General features: G+C 45.7%; 1 protein-coding gene across 1 annotated transcript in view; it reads left to right on the forward strand.

The window, feature by feature from the left end:
• Positions 1-15,957, forward strand: part of cwc22 (CWC22 spliceosome associated protein homolog) — a 32,723-nt gene extending 16,766 nt beyond the window's left edge. Inside the window, exons 15-21 of the mRNA XM_080838781.1 lie at positions 1,823-1,883; positions 11,497-11,574; positions 11,690-11,842; positions 12,103-12,230; positions 12,331-12,432; positions 12,558-12,742; positions 14,342-15,957. Coding sequence (XP_080694907.1) covers positions 1,823-1,883; positions 11,497-11,574; positions 11,690-11,842; positions 12,103-12,230; positions 12,331-12,432; positions 12,558-12,742; positions 14,342-15,228 — 1,594 coding nt within the window. The 3' untranslated portion in view covers positions 15,229-15,957. The remainder of the gene's footprint in view (positions 1-1,822; positions 1,884-11,496; positions 11,575-11,689; positions 11,843-12,102; positions 12,231-12,330; positions 12,433-12,557; positions 12,743-14,341) is intronic.
• The last annotated feature ends 1,463 nt before the right edge of the window (positions 15,958-17,420 follow it).

Genomic DNA, 17,420 nt, shown 5'->3' on the forward strand with positions numbered 1-17,420 from the left:
CGTTGGGATTTCAAAGGGATGTGAGTGCCAGTGTGCCCCTGTTCCGCCGGAGGGTAGGGCTAACAGTTTTTTAGCGGCAAGCCTCACGCTCCTCCATTGGCAAGGTTGGCATTTCCTGAAAATTGGAAAAGTCTTTGACCCCATTATTGCCTGCGGGAGTACTGCTCTTTGACAGATTACAGTGTGGAGGAAAATGAATTTCAAAAGCAAAAGAAATGTTACCACCAAAGCTTGCTTTTCTCTCCTTTCAGTACGACCACAGGTTTCATCGATTTCCTCCCTCCTTTTGTTTCCTTCATTCAACATGCTAAGGTGTTCAGTTGGGATTGCGAAATAATTGCTTGACAAAATGACCACAGCATGAAATAAGGTCCCCCCCATCAGTAGCAAGTAAACATTTAGACGGTTGCATTGGGCAGTTCCTGAATGACTGCAAAGTGCTTTCATTAGAGAGAAAGAAACACTCAGAGAAAGGAGTTGAGGTGGCTGCAGTGACAGGGTGTCAGATTGTCAGCACTTTTTTTCGGCGGCTGGCGGAGGGCTGCAGAATTGCCCGAATGAGAAATGCCTGAATGAGGCGTAAAGTTTATGACGGCTCGCCTAGTTTTGCAGTGCGCTGACAAAACGCGGCCATGCGTCCTCAGCAGGCTGTGTCACATGGGAGGTCAACGATCTCTCGCCAGCCAGCCAGCCAGCCAGCCAGCGGCCACCAGGCAGCACATTTCTCACCTAGCACTCATGCTTTTTCTCCCTCTCTCTGGGTGTCTCTTCCTCTCTCTCTTTCTTTTGCTCCCTCTCTATCTTTTTTTTCCTGTCCCTCCCTCTCTTTCTTTCAGCCTTTCTCTCTCTGTCTCCCCCTCTCTAACTTTCTCTCCCTCTGTTTCTCTGTAACCCCCTCTCAATCTCTCTGTCTCCCTATCTCTACCTTTCTTTCCCTCTTTTTCTCTGTAACCCTCTCTCAATCTCTCTGTCTCCCTCTCTCACTCTATTTCTGTCTCTCACAGAGAGCCTCCCATGGGAACACTGGCGGGACCAAAAAAAAACAATAAAGTAAAAATGTCTCCAGCTGCTAGAAGCTGGAAGTAGCTTCTCGCCTCTCCTCTGCTAGAAATAACAAGTTCAGTAGAAGAAAGTGAAACAGACAAAGATGACCCACATGCGTGGTAGCGTTCTTTTTAAAACGGGTGTCAAATTCCATTAGCTGAGCTGCAAAGATCAACTCTTACTAGGTTGAAGACATATTGGGACGCGGTTAGAAGTAGAGTAGGAATGAGATCTGAAAACTGCTTCATACTTTATGTGTGGCCTGATTAGCCAATGTTATTTATGCGTTATATATTAGTTAGTAGGTATTAGTAGAAATGGTAATGGGGTGCTCCTCATGCATTTTTAACCATTCACCCATTTCTGGTCATTGAAGTGTATTTTAAAGCAAGAAACACTGCAATAACATTATTTATGAGCAACTACTTTTTGTATCATCTTCAAATTCATTTTGAGGTGAAAATTGTCATGTGAAGGACCGATAAACACACCTGTCGTTCCCACTAGCCGTCCAGATTATGCACTATGTAGATCTGTGCTTTGGGTGTGAACACCTCAGGGGGAAATGTAAGAAAAGCCTTCAGAGCATAGCATCGCCTGCAATATTACCAAGAAACTTCAGCCGTTCTTTTTAGACAGGTGGCTCACTAGTTTTAGATAAAAACTCAGTTCTGTGTAAATGGAATGTTTGTATTTTAAAGATTAACAGATGTAAAGATTCAGTGAAGTTTTTTCTCAAGAACATTCTGTGACTCTTTATTTTCCCATTTCCCCACAGCTTGGACTTTGAAGAGTGTGCCCACAAGTTGATAAAGATGGACTTCCCAGACAGCCAAACGGTACGTGTGTTACTGTTTAATATTTGGTGAATTCCTATCAACTGCTGCAAACTACCTTGCTCAAGTAAACCCAGTTAATATAACGGCTGTGTGGTTTGGTTCAAAGATGATTGGTCTTTTTTTTTTTGGTGTTTGCCTTTCCCTCTCATCTAAATATTTACTTTCATGGTCGCTGGTCCTACAAGTCTTTATAGTCACTCGGGAAGCATTTGTCATCCTGATTTCCCTGTTTTGCAGCCTCATGGTAGGAAAGAACCTTCATTAAGCAGGGTGTTCCCCCCTCTACATTTTTAACTGATCAAATGCCTTTCTCCCTAAGTGGCCGGCTTTGATTGTGGTCACAGCCCTGCTTTGAGAATCCCAGCTGACAAAAATGTCCAGGCCAACTGAATTTTTTCCCCAGGCCACCAGGAAAGAGCAGGCTGTAGCAGTAGATGAATTTTAATCAGCTGGCAGGCTAGTTGTGTTGTGGCTCGTCCATACCAAATTTGTGTGTCTCTCTGCCGCGGTTCCAATGGGCATGAGTTTGGAAAAATATATCCATGTGAAAGATGTTGACTAGTTTGACCCCTAATTAATGAATGCATTCGACCTTTCGCTGCTCGCATGATGGGGATTTCTTACTGTGGCGGACCCCTCGGGCCTGGGAAGCAGACTTCAAAGCGTTCCTTGAAAGGTGTTTGAAGCTTATTTGTATGTGTCACTTAGATAATTTGATGGGGGAAGAGGGTGAAGGGGTGGGAAGAAGGAAAGCCGAGGGCCCAATGTTTATCCAAATGTGTTTTTGATTGGTTGATTTATTTGTATACAATATAATTGTCTTGCACTTAAAATAATACAAAAACACGAATATGTGGAAATTCTGTAGCACCAGTCCATCTCCGTTGGTGTAAAAGTAGACAATAAATGAATAATGTCTTGAGTGCAAGTGGCTTCTTCAGACAACCACGAATAAGGAGGAGGATGAGCGCCTTCTGCATCTATCTCCATTTTCCTGCTGGAGAAAAGAATCGCTGATGTGTTCATGATGGATTCTTTGTGCTAGCTGCCTGAAGGACCCAGTTGTATAACTCGACTGGCCCCTTAGAAATGGCCGCCTTTGTGTGAACGCCTGTGCCTCTGTGTTATGTTGCTGACGGCTCTTTCCTAAGTTCATGTCAAAGATTTGTTTGGGTTTCTGCAAAGCCCCACGCCACTCGTCACTCAAATATGAGCAAGGGCATCTGTGTACACTACACCCCACTTAATTCTAGCCCCGCCCTTAACCTGCATTACCATCACAAGGGAAGTGGAGGAATCGGAGGCCTCATGCCATCAGAGTTGTACAGTTGAGCAGTGCAGGATATTGGGGGTAATGGGTGATTTATAGTGCCTCTGTCAGTAGTGGAGAGTGGGTCTGGCAGTGGCTGGGTCTAGATGGAAGAGATGGGGGGGGGGGAGGGAGGGAGTGTTCTCTCTGTTGGAGCGGAGGTGCTGAACACAGACCCTCCACAGGCTCTCTGCGTCATCAGCTCACACAAACACACACATGCACATACACCTGTGCCGAGGGAAAACACACACACACACACACACACACAAGCCTCACTCTGCTGACGTCCATGCGAGCAGGGATAGAGAAAGAGTGACTGAGAGAGAAGAGAATATGGAAAGAGAAAGGCAGGGAGGAGTGCACTTGCTGAGCTGAAGCCAGTTTAAACATCATCTCTTAAGAGCTTGTGCAGATCACAGTTAGGGAGTTCTCCACCATTTAATTTCATTACATTTTTTTGTTACCCTCGTTCTCTCATCAGTCACCGAGCAGAGTAAACAGTAGACGAGATGACTTTGGCTGTGAGGTTCTTCCCCTTACTCAGGAGTCTGGCCAGGCTCAGTTTATGGAACCCGTGTCTCCTCCTCCTCCTCCTCCTCCTCCTCCTCCTCCTCGCACATGGAATATTACTGTAGCACTGGATCAGTAGCGCTTTACCTGCTAGTGTGACTAATAACACACTTGACGGGGCTTGAAAGAGCTCATTGATTCCTGCTGAAATTACTGTAACCACGGTCTCCATGCGTCCCCGCCCATCAGCAGAGTGCGGCGGAGCCAAATCTTTTCCTGTTTTTCCATGGCCTGGGCCAAATTTCCACTCTGGCGGCGACGGTGGTGGTGAGAGCTGGCCCTGCAACCAGCGGGAGCCGACGAGGTGTGAGCGAAAATTAGCGAAGGCATCGTCTGTCCGAGGGAGACTGCCACCGTCTGGCAGATGCGTTGACAGCGTGATTATTGGAAGTGTAGGCAATAAACGCGTCACCGCGAGGAGTGAATCACTCGGTCATACAGCTGTATTTGTCATTATTTGCTGCCCCCGGCCCCCTCACACACACACACACACACACACACACACACATCTGGTGCGAAGGCCTGTGCATCTGCCAGCTCCACTTAGGTTAAGACAAGAGGGAAGACGCAGTGTCGACTGCACGCGCACCTGTACCTGTTTCCAACCTTGCCAGATTGATGTCAAAGGATGGTCTCATGGATTCAAACAGGACTCCGTTTGGAAGATTTATGTATTTGTGTGGCATGGCATGGTTCCCTCTGATTTGTGTTTCCAGGGGATTTTTCCCATCATCATTTAGAAATTATCACCGTGGTGAGGATGAAACTTGAATACTGGACCTGCTGTCCTTTGATGGCCTACAGTGGGCATACCTACAGAGGCTCCACATTTGGTGGGTCGTTACTATGTTGGCAAGTCTCCAGCCCCACTGGCGCTCTCTAGAGTGAAGCCTTTCATACTTTTGCCTCATCCATGTGCTAAGCACAGCACTGTGTCACAGCAGATGTAGAATATATTTCATTGCCTTTCATTTAATTCCAGGAAGCAGGGCGGCTTGGTATGACGTTACTGAGTTTCTCATGTTGCTCTGGATTCAATAGCAGAAATGACATGATATTCTCGATCCTGGAAGTCGGCATTTCCTCACTCGATAGGGAAATTCTTTTTCTGCGCCAAAACCTCTTTGAGGAGTCCTCCCTGGTCATCAAATAATTGATTGGATCACCAAATGTTATCCATAGGGAGGGAGGGAGGGAGCGAGTGAGTTGTATGTTACAGACGGCGGGGTGATTGAACCCAACAGCAGTAACCTCCCCATGCCTACCAGTCCCACACCATTCACTAGCCTTTGAGCACTGAGGTGCATTAAAGAGAGTGTACATGATCACCCACCCAGAAGAAGAGGGGGTCAGCCTGCTGCTGAAGGCTTAGAGAGAGCGAGAGATGTGTGTGTTTGTGTCTGTGGTGCAAGAGGGGAGAGAGACAGACGGAGCATTCTGTTCCCTGTCTGTCAGAGTTCCGTTCAAAGTCACATGTACATGTGTGACTCAGTGTTCCGTCTGAACGAGCTTACTCGTAAAGCCACGACACTCCGGGCTTGTCCAAGCTTTAGCCTGGAACCAAGCCTCTGTTTACCGAAGAACTTCACTTCCCTTAATGACCGAGCGGGCTAAAGGCAAGGTTAAAGGAGCAAAGGTTTGAGCCATCACCAGTCTGGCAAGTGGTCCATGTGCACATTTGTTTTCATTACTTGTAGAGGCAGCTGACTTTCGATTGGTCCATTAGTTTATCTCCAATATAGGGAAAGAGTCATTGGCGTTTTAATCTCGGGCCAGCATGTACGAAAAAAGATATATCTCACTGTCAAGCTATTACTTGAAGATCAAAGGATCTTGTCAAGATGATGCATAATTTCTTATGGATTGTAAATTGAGCGTCCAATATTTTCATGAGAGGTCTGTGATAAGTGGTTATTGATTTGTGATGAAAATATCATTTTGAAATGAATTTCGCCTCCAGCCCATCTCCCTTGCCTTAGGCTGATTTGGCAGTAAATGAAATGGTCTGTCTGGTGTAAGAGAAGGCAAAAAGAGGCTTGTAAGGTTTATAAATGGATGAACGTCTCTCCTCTTCTATATTTCACTGCCTTAATAGAGGGTAATGGGATTATGTAAAAAAAAATATATATATATATATATATTATTTGCTGAGCAGATGGTGTAGCATCTCTAGAAACAGTCAGCCCTGTGCTCGACATTACGGATTTCACATCAGGGATGCTCTTTTTCTCCATCCCTCTCTTCTTCCCCTCTTTCTGTCTCTATCTATCTCTCACTCGCTAACTCACTATTTTCCCCCTCTGACGGAAATCGCAAGTACTTCTCCCGGGGTAGAACTTCTGTCAGGTCAGCGTCAATCACTGTGTCCTTCTGCAGCGCTGCGCTTTCAGTAGGTCGTCAGAGCCCCGAGCCCCCAAAGAGCCCAATCCGACTGGAGGTGGGGATAGGCACTGACGGGTTGGCTCATTTCGTGTAATGGTGTAACTGTAAGCTGTAATGTAGTTAATGACCCGTTCAATCCCGTCTTTATGTGTGGTGAAGAAGATTTTGCATCCTTGGACCCCTAGTTGTAAGTGAGTAACCTTGGCATCCTTGGACCCCTAGTTGTAAGTGCTGGGCCTGGATGATGAGGGTTGTTGCTTGTTAGTGTTTTAGGCCCCTCCTCCTCCTCTTCCTCCTCGTCCTTTGAGGGGGTGGTGCAGCAGAAACGCAGCTACTGAGACGGGCGAACTAAACGTATCTGATGAGCGTGTAATCTCTGCCCTTCCTGAGCCGGCCCAGCATGAGCCACCCCCCCCCCCCCCACACACCCAGCTGCAATCTGCCTGCACTGGACATGTGGGGGGAGGGGGTAGAGCGGCCAGGAATTGTGGACCCTTCCGCCCTAACAGATTTATTTTCCTTGATCCCTCTAGGACAGGCTCTCTCAGGTTTGTGTGCAGTCCCACAGTCCTCAGCCCGGTGATGGATCGATGCATTAGCTGAGTTAATGACTGAATCAGTGACCATTTATGAAGGCCTCCCCCTTATTCCAAGGCTGCGTGATGTTGGGAAAACCTGGTGTCTAGGTGTCTAGAAGGAATCCAGGAGATTACAGGAGGCTATATCATGATTCCAAGTTAAAATAGAGCATTAACTATCACATAAGGGAATTAGCATGAGGGTCAAAATAGGTAATTTAGCTAAGGTAATAGCAAAGGAGTGAACATCTTCTAAACAAAATAAAAAAAATATAAAATAAAAGAGCAGCTATACACCAGCCCCCTGAATGTTTTACAAAAAAAATAAAATTGTTCTAAAATGTAAAACTTAATTATTAAAAAATAACAAATATTAACAGAGCCATTTTGTTTCTCCAAATCAACATTTCTTAGCAACAGTTTCAAACCAAAGCATAGTATTGGTCATCATGGCTAAACAAACAAAGATGAAAATATACTTTTTAATTGTATAAAATCTTTCTGTCTTAACTAACTACCTGTTAACACCTTCCATAGACAAAGAGGAAGATTCACAAGGTACTCCGTTAACTCTGCTTCCACTGCATCCTTAAGGGTCAGAGGAAATCACCCCTTGCTGCAGCTCTGCTCTGTTCAAAAAAAAAAAAAAAAAACCTTCCCAAGGACTTCTTGGCTTTCTTTGCCTGGGACATGTCAGCGACTTTGAGCTCCACTAAAGTGCTGCAGCTTGATGTCTCCTGGCATTCGATCATCTCTGTCACAATGGCCTTGACTTGGGACTTGATGTTTGCACTAATGAAGTCCATCTTGAACCGTGGGTCGAAGCAAGATGCTATATCTAGCATATAAAGAGCAGCTTCATATTTATATTTGTCAGTGACTTGCTGACAGCTTCCAGGATCTCTATGTCTTGCTAGGCTAGAATTCAATGCCGCAGCTTCGTGTGCACAGTCGCGACCTGCGTTAAAGCCCTCTGCTGCTGTAGTATCCTGCTGAATCTCATTTCTCTGGAACCCCATCTTGTTTGGCATTCTGATATGAGGGAACGTAATTGGAGATTCAGTTCCTTCTGGGCTTTTTCTAGAGCACTTCTGGCCCTCCAGCTGAGAGAGAAATGACCCATGCAGACACCTGCAGCAAGGTCATACTTCTCACTGCTATCCTGATGAAAACAAAACAAAGTACATATTAAATATTACACACAATTATATTTTGAACAATAAAGTGTTCCTTAATTAATATAAAGGTTATTTAAAGATTACATTTATATGTTCACATGGTTTCCTTACATTTTAAAGATCTATGAAAACCCATTCAGTCTCAACAAATATAACTTGACATTAGTTTTACATTATTTGTGTGCCCTCCAGTTTGAAATTGGTGTTTTGTAAAAGATTTATGTAACCGATTAAAGAAAAAGAAAAAAACGCTTAGTCAATATGCAATTGTCATAACTTGCAGTATGTGGCTAAAACTCAACTCTGCTCCAGTGGCGGCTCGTCCATAAGGGCGATTGGGCGACGCACTGCCTATTGGAAAAAGAAGGGAAAAAAAAAAAAAAATTCCTGATGTATAAATTCAATTGCACGACTACATGTAAATGCAAATTTCATATATTTTTTCTGTCGGATTCTACCACTAGACCGTCTTATCTGCCTCTGTACGTCATTGTCGAATCAGGTAACAGTCATTCAGTCAGCCTAGAGTCAAGATTCAAATGGCCCCGCCCCTTCAGGGCGATCTGGGACGAAATGAAAATCGCCCCAGACCTCTCCCATTGACTCCCATGTTAAATGCGTTTTTTTCACAAAACAGAGCTCTCAATGCATTCTCTATGGCTTCCGGGAGGGCTCGCCCCTCCAAGTCTAGTCATAAGTAAGCGACGCAAAAGGCTATGGTAAAAGCCAATGAGGACGTCACACAGCTTCGACAAAGGCATGTCAAGATGGCACCTGTTCAGCACAACAATTCCATCCGCTCTTTGACAGAAACTTCTTTTTAGTCAGCGTAATAATGAAGATAAATTGACCAAAAAAACAATTAGGACTTCCAAGACCAAAAGTATCCATTCAACAGTTTTCTACAAAGGGAGGGAAATTGGAACAAAAGAAAATCGCGGTCGTGAAGTGGCTAACGCGGTCTGTATTTCTATTTACCACTGTCACTTTTCATAGGTTTCACAGTGTGAACTATCTTCGAATAATTTTTTATGTGATGACTTATTTTGCTTTTGTAAGCCAATACTTTCAGTCAATAAATATCGTTGGTTTTGACGTATGTTGCCCCCTTCTTTATGTTGTTAGTGGACATATCATGTGTCCTGTTCAGCTATGTTACAACATACAACATTTGAGACGTGTGGATAACGAAAAAGTGGGATAATTTAATGTGGAGCCACATCATGTTTGCTTATGAAGGCTCCTGAATGTAACTTTCTTCCATAGCGTTCCACTTGTATCTTGCTACTCTAGCTATGTAGAAAGAGGGGAGATATTACTGTTGGTTGCTGCCAATAGTGGAAAAAAAGGTATTGCTGCATGAGTAAATCAGATAACTTAATGTACCTACTGAATAGGTCGCCTTAATCATAAAAAAAAAAATTGCCCCCCCTGAAATTTTTTCAGGAGCCGCCACTGCTCTGCTCCCTGATCGACTTGTTCAGGGCTGCAGCCTTCACCATGTTGGGCACATTGTCTGGTGTTATGGCTACAGTCCTCTAGCCCCCAAGCAGCCACAGCTTCCCTCATCCTTGTTGCGATGCTCTCACGAAAGCATTGTTAACTTATTAGTTGAAAGTAAATACAAATCAGTGATTCATGGTGGACGGTCAGACTTATGTAGGGCTCCATTGTCTGGCTGGACCACAAGTCTCATGTAGTTGCATAATATTCTAATTGTGACAGCTCTGTTTTAACTTTTTCCTTACATTTCTTGTACAGCTCTGGGATGGCAGCTTGAGAAAAAAAGTTGCGTGATGGTATTGCATAACGCTTGTCAGGCGACTGGGTCGTGTTTTTAAAATCCTCTTCGGTAACTGTGTTAATTGGCACCATGTCTTTCATGAGGTGAAAGGTTATTGCATCAGTGATTTCTCTCAGCTGTTTGCTGTGCCAATTTAAATCATCTGCAAGGCACTGTTGACAAAATACCTAGGGTTAGCTATCCCATCGTCCTTTCGGTAGCCAAAATATCTCCATATAACTGACATTGCTTTTGTTTTTAAATCAAAGCTTGTTTTCGGTGTCCTGCTTTCCTGCTCTCACACTTTTTCCGGTGGTGGTCAATGACTAGCGGGGGAGCGGGGTCTGCTTTAGTTGTTTGATAAACGGATCAAGAATTAATGAGATTGGTAATTCACTGTGTATGTCACCTGCAACAATTAGAAAAATGAGAACCTTGCGAGTTTTGCAGCCAAAAAGTTGTTGCATGACGTTTTGATTTAATTTGCCTTACGCGATATTGCACGTCCTTGGATGTGACCATTGCGCATGCACCCATTGCACTGACTATGAAACGGTATATCGTGCAGCCCCAATGTATTCCCACTTAAGCCAACCCTAAGGCTAATGCTGGCAATGGATTCAGGGCTGTTTGATTAAGAAGGATTTCCCTGCTCAGACATGAAAATGGAGAATTAGCTGAGCCAAAGGGAAGGGTGGACCTTTTTTCACTTTAGCTCAACCTCTCTAATAGTGACTGAGAGACGCCCTACACCCTAACAACTCCCAGCAAAAACTTGGTGTTTGAAATGGGACACATCTAAGTGCAGCCTGCCTGTCCTCCAAATTACTGCTTTCTCTTGCGAAGTGTCCCCTGCTCAGCTTTTAACAAGTCATTTTGACTAAAGAACATGGGCAGCGCCTCTGATCGTTTGCATGCATTGATCCGTCGCCAACCTTCCTGGGTCGACTGTTGGTGATGCACGACCAGGAGTCTTCTGTTATCCTAAGCTTCCATCTTGTCCGCCCTTTGATCATTACCCTTACCTGTCGCGCCTGATGGATCCTGCCTCGTTCATTTCGGTGCACTATCCCGCAGCGAGTTGTCACCAAGATGAGCAACAAGACATGCTGGAAGGCACTCGCATAGCCATTACTGTCCTCTCGAGGGCTGCAGCGTGGCCTGTCTCCTTTGGCTGACGTCTCCCTGCAATATGTATGGTCCCCAGTCAGCACAAATCTTAAAATCTGTTACTGGCTGCACACTTGGTTGTATCCATTCAATTCGCAACTACATTTAATGTTTGGTTTTTGCAAAGAAGTGTGTTTACGAACAGAACATTGAATTGGTACTTTATTGTTATCACAACACAGCCAGTTTTTTTTTTACTTTTTTTTGTCGTTCTGTCAGGTATAAAGCCTTAGCATTTAGATCAGATCAGAGAAATTGCCTGCCAGCCAGCCTGAGTTGCATCCAGAAGTTTAATTTGAAGATTGATCACAAGCTACTCCTGGTGCCTGATAGCAGACCCCCCCCCCCCCTCCCCCCCGTGCCTTAGAGGGTGATGGCCTGTTGTGGCAAAGCTGATGGGCTGGCATTGGCAGAGGGGGAGGCAAAGCAAGGCCAATGAAACCTGAACAGATGGTCTCTGCTCAGTAGCTATAGGGGTCTCCTGTGTACCTCTAACCCGACCCCCACCACCACCACCATTACTATAGTTGTAGGCTGGTTTACTCAGGCGGCACTGTGCCACACTGCACTCCCCTCCCCCTGCTCTCATCTCGGCCTCAGCATACAGCTCAACCTCTCGGCTGTCTGTTCTCTCCCACAGAAAGAGCTGTGCAACATGATCCTGGACTGCTGTGCGCAGCAGAGGACCTATGAGAAGTTCTTTGGGCTCCTTGCCGGGGTAAGCACTGATTAATAAAGTATTTGTGTAAGCCTTGCACAATCCATTATGTTCTATAGCTATTTGCGGATGTACAATAATTCATGTAAATAACTCATGTTTTTTCCATTTTCAGCGTTTCTGCTTGCTGAAGAAGGACTACATGGAAAGCTTTGAGGCCATCTTCGTGGAACAGTATGAAACCATCCATCGCCTTGAGACCAACAAGCTGCGTAACGTGGCCAGGATGTTTGCTCATCTTCTGTACACAGACTCCGTCCCATGGAGTGTACGTGGCCGTCAACAATTCACTTACGAAAACAAGCTGAACCAGCAATTTGCCTGCCCCGATAAAATAATGCATCCCCCTTTTTGTGATAATTACGTTACAGATAACATTTCATCAATATGGCTTCAAATGCTATTGATTTCTTTCCTGATGGGCTGGGATGAGCGAAGGTGGGCTGTTTGGGGTTGTTATCTGTCTGCCGGGATGCTGAGTGCTCTGTGTGTTTTGTCCCCCCCCCCCCCCCCCCCCCCCACTAACAGGTTATGGAGTGCATCAAGATGAGCGAGGACACCACCACATCATCTAGTCGTATCTTTGTCAAGATTTTGTTTCAAGAGCTGTGCGCCTACATGGGCCTGCCGAGGCTGAACGAGCGGCTGAAGGATGCGTACGTCATCGTTGTTGTATTCCCTCTAGCACGTCAACCTAAAAGCCAAAAAAGAAATGGCAAATAGCAACTTGAGGTCTGTGTGTATTTTATTTTACAGAACCTTGCAGCCATTCTTTGAGGGCCTCTTTCCTCGTGACAACCCCAGGAACACGCGCTTCGCCATCAATTTCTTCACCTCTATCGGTCTGGGAGGGCTTACGTAAGTGCAGTTCGGTCTCTGTGCATTAGTGTCTTTCACAAGAGTGTGTGTGTGTGTGCGCGTCTCTGTCACTTTTCCTGCTTGCCACTTTTTTTAAAGCCGCTGCCTTTTCGTTCCCTCACCAGAGACGAACTTCGAGAGCACCTGAAGAACGCCCCCAAGATCATCATGACCCAGCAACAGGAGGTGGAGTCGTCAGACTCCGACTCCTCATCCTCATCAGACTCCTCGTCGGACAGTGACAGCAGTGACTCTAGCGACTCCAGCGACTCGGACTCCTCATCCAGCAGCAGCAGTAGTAGCAGCTCAGGTCAGACCCAAAGAGCAAAGTCTCTCTCACTCTCACTCGCACTCCACAGTAGGAGCTCTCTTCTGTGAAGTTGGCCATTCCAAAAAATGTCCTCCCATCCTCCCCCTCCTTTTTTCATCCTCTGGAGTTTGTGGCTCTAGCTGTGATGGTTTCTGTTCCAGCACAAACAAGTGACTGAAGTGCCACTTGCTTAATTTGCGTGCTTCGAGCCCAGCTCTCATTGACGTTAGAACCACAACAGTGTTTGTTTGCATTTCCTGTCGGCCAGAGCCCTTGCCGTGCCCCTCCTTTGCTCCTTGGCTCTGACTGAGGTCTGTAGAGGTCGTGACCCTCTTCCCAGGTCCCTGCCAAGCAGTCGACCTCGCTGATGTCATGCTGAGTCTCACAGTCTGACCTCAGAATGTCAAGACCTGGTGTGACCTGGCTAAGCACGACTCACGCAAAATTATTTTAATTGACAACCTGGCCCATTTGGATGCATATGACAGGATTTTATTCCTCCCTGTTGGGGGGGGGAGAGGATACCCACCCTTTCCCTGTAAGGATCTTAGTTTCCCCCAGACACCGCTGCCAAGCAAGGAGGTTTTTCTCTCCAGAGAGTATTTCATCTCAGTAGTTTACTCTGCAGACGTGAAATATTGCACGTTAGTAATACATCTCATTTGGGTGTTTAAATTACCATTCTAAACAGGAAAATCTAAAGTGTGTAAATGGGTCTCACAGTCTGACCTCAGACGGCAACATTTTTTTTAGTTTTAGTTTTTTTTGGACTGCATACACCTCCTCCCTGTGAGGATCTTAGTCCTCCCCAGACACCTCTGCCGTGAAAGGAGGTTTATCTTAAAATATTGAACGTTAGTAATACATCTCATTTGGGTGTTTTAAATTAACATTCTAAACAGGGAAATTTAAATGTACAAATATTTAGATGCTGTTTTTTTTATTTGTATCTATTTTTCAGCACATTTTTATATTAAAATTGACAACATGAAGAAGTGTGTGTGTGTGTGTGTGTGTGTGTGTGTGTGTGTGTGTGTGTGTGTGTGTGCGCGCACTCTGACGGCTTGAGTATGAGAGCTTGACCTGAATTGAGGGAACCATTTACTCAGCTAGACAATATCATTTGTTTAAACAGAACGCACAAACACCAATCGCTGTTTAAACACGCATACATACACACACATGCACATATACACAGGCAGACAACTATGCAATGGCCAGCTTGCTCTGTTTACTGCTGGTCAGTGCCGAGGCCCTGCTGGACTGTGAGTAAAGAGAAGAGGGATGGGTGAATGTGATTGTGGGGGGGGTTATCTTAGCTATGGCCAACAGGGCAATCTGTCATCAGCACACATCATATTCCCAGCCCAGGCCCCGGAGTGGCCTCATCTCATGTATGTCAACACTGTCATTGAATGACCTCCTTTTTCATCATAACACTGGGAGAAGAGAATAGGTTTTCTCAGGGGGAGGGAGGGGGGGAGCGGGTGGTTGGGGTAGGGGTGGCAAAAAATATCAATTGAATGCCCACTTGGCATCCATTTCAAAGCTTTGTCTGTTGTCATTTTCTGAAGCAAGCTTATATCTCCTCTGGTGCAGATTCGGACTCCAGAAAGAAGAAGAAGAAGAAGGGCCAGAATAGGAAGAAGGACAAGGACAAGAAGAAAAAGAAGAAGACGAAGAAGGGCTCCAGCAAGCCCTCCGGCCGTCACCAACGTTCGTCAGAGGAGGAGGAGGAGGAGAGACCAGGCAAGCGGCAGGAGAAGGAGAGACCAGGCAAGCGGCAGCAGGAGGAGAGACCAGGCAAGCGGCAGCAGGAGGAGAGACCAGGCAAGCGGCAGCAGGAGAAGGAGAGACCAAGCAAGCAGCAAGAGAGGGAGAGACCAAGCAAGCAGCAGGACAAGCAAAAGGAGAAGCAAAAGGAGAAGCGTGGGAGCAGCAGCGACAACGCTGCTGACAGTCGCAGGCACTCACCGTCACCCGACGAGCACCGCAAGGCTCTGCGTCACAGGGGCCGCCGCGAGGAGGAGGAGGAGTCCTCGCCTCCTCCGCCGCCACCACCACAACAGCCACCCACACGCCACCGTGACCGAGAAGACCATGAGCGTGGTTGGCACAAGGACCAGCATGCCCAGAGGGGTGGCAGAGAGCACGAGGACAGGCAGGCGCAGGTGCCGCGCCGGCAAAAGGATGTGGATGGCATGAAGAACGGTTCCCAGACGACTGACCGGGACCGGGACTACGACAGAGACCAAGAGAGGAGGCGGAGCAGGGAGAGGGAACCCGTGCGGCGCGGCAGCCGCGAGAGGTCGAAGTCGCGGGATCGGGACGGCGAGCGCGGACGCAGGGAGACAGCCATGCCCAAAGACGGCGACAGGAACGGCCTGGAGAGGTCGAACAAAGACAACAGGTACGGGGACCGCCAGCGCGACTCGAGGAGGAAAGAGGAGCGGAGCAGGGAGGATTCGCCTAGAAGACGGAGATAGTCCCCAGAGGCGTGGCGGACAAAGGGGTGATGAGATGTGTCCTTCGGGCAGCACCAGCTCTGGGCTATTTCTCCCTCCCACTTTGTCGTTGGGCCTCTCAGAAGTCTTTTTTTTCTTTTCTTTTTTTTTGAACAGCCCTTTATGTTGCGATCTTTGGAAGTCTTGTGAAAAACTCCTCAAAGACATGCCCTGTTGAGATGATGGTGACAGCCTTGTCCAGGACAGTGGTGTGGTACAGGTTCTGTCAGTAACCCGTGCCAGAAATTCCCAAGATGATGAGATGGCTTTGCAGAGGCATGTCGAATGTTTATATTGGGAATTGTTTTTTGTATTTTCCCCAACTATTTTTGCTGATAAAATAGAACATGGTAAATCATTCAGAAATGTGTCTGAAACACTGGCAGGTGATGTCAGTAGTGGTTTTTAAATGTCTGGGAATTCCAGAGGAGTTATTGATATACTATGACAAACAGTTGGGCCATTAAAATCTCTACATTATCATTTGGTTCTTTTTTCTTTATTCATCATTGTTGTACTGGTATTGACAAGTTTTGCTGAAGAAATTTGAAATGGCATTTTTGTAATCAGTGAAGAGCCTGTTGACACGATGACACAATAAGGAAAAAATGTTAAAAGTGGATAGTGGCGCTTTGGATTTTCTCAAAAATAAAATCAATGTGTTTGTAATGTCTTGTCCTTGGACTTAATAAAGATGGTCTATCCTTTTTAGCTATGTTGCATCTTTCATAGATCTTATAAATTAATGAAGATGAAGATGAGACCTTAACGATAAACCCTTAGAGAGTGCTTAGAGAAATGTGAGAAGGACTGAGGCTTATTTCATACGCTGCACTGTTAGTCTAATGTAATGAAGTTTAAAGAACAAGGCCAAAAGGCCAAAGCTCATGCAACCTCCTAAGTTTCTGGACTGTTTACTGTCAGACGAGGCATCTGGATGGCGTGCACATGTTGCCAGTTCTGCTCTTGTTATCTGTCTCCTTTTTTGTTTTTGCAGCAGCAGATAACCCCATGCAAGAAGGAACCCTGAACTTGAAACGCTGCGCACTCGCAGTATCGATCCTCCCAACAGGATATGCTGAGAAGCCATCTCTTTTCATACTGACCTTAACAGTGTATTCAAGGGGAACAGAGACTGAGGAAGCGCATACGAAAGTCCTCTTCCTTTGTAGTAATGATGTAGTTGTAGTTCAGATATAAAAGCTACTCCTGTTGGATATGGAACGAGGGTCTCATTTAGTGTAGTCGGATGGACAACACAGAATAATAGACTCTTTCGCCGCTGGTATTGTCCAGCGATTTGAAGTGAGGCAGGGAGAATCCATTAGTTAAGTTTAGGTCAGTTCAATCAATAGGCGACTATCAATGTGTCATCATTCCATTTTCCAGTGTTTGAGCAGTGTTCATGTCAACATTTGTTTGCCACACCATAAATAGTATTGACTGCTGCCATCATTATGGTGTCTTGATCTAGCGGTCCACAGAAGAAAGTGGACGGGGACCCTGTGAAACAGATTGAATGGTGCCAAGTAGAAGTGCCTGCGCTCGAGTTCGTTTGAGAGGAGAATCTCACCCATCTCTTCGAAAGCACAAAGGGCTAGACATGTTATTTTTGATTTTGCAGACACTCGGCGCTCCGAAGTCGGCAAGCCAAGGCACCCTCTCAAACTTAACTGACTGCGAGATAAAAGGGAACAGTGGCTCAGCAGACGGTAACACTTCTACAAGAGACAATAGCTGGCTTTCCATCCAACTGATTGGCATATTGTAGGCTATGTGCCCTTATGGCAATTGAGCTAAAGAAATGAGTCTATTATGCGACTTAAAATGGACACTACTAATCATTGGTGGTGTTGTGAACAGCTGTGGGTTCAGAACTTGAGGTTGTCAGGACAATGTAAACGGAAAAGCTTAATAAATTCTCAACAAATAAGATTTGATGTCAATCGGGAGTGAACCCTAAAATTCACATTTAAAAGTTGGATAATAGACCCAGCTAATTTTAGATGTACAGATCCACAACTCACACCTTTCATTGATTTGCATATCTGACTCAGTGTTTTGACATTAATTTCTGGTAATATTTTTAGACGCCGCTCTCACATTGTTGCTGACACACATGTTCGTTTAGATTGTTAAGCTAACACCTTTAAATTGCAAACCGCTGCTAAGAT

The sequence above is a fragment of the Sprattus sprattus genome (genome assembly GCF_963457725.1).
Source record: "Sprattus sprattus genome assembly, chromosome: 5".
NCBI lineage: Eukaryota > Metazoa > Chordata > Actinopteri > Clupeiformes > Clupeidae > Sprattus > Sprattus sprattus.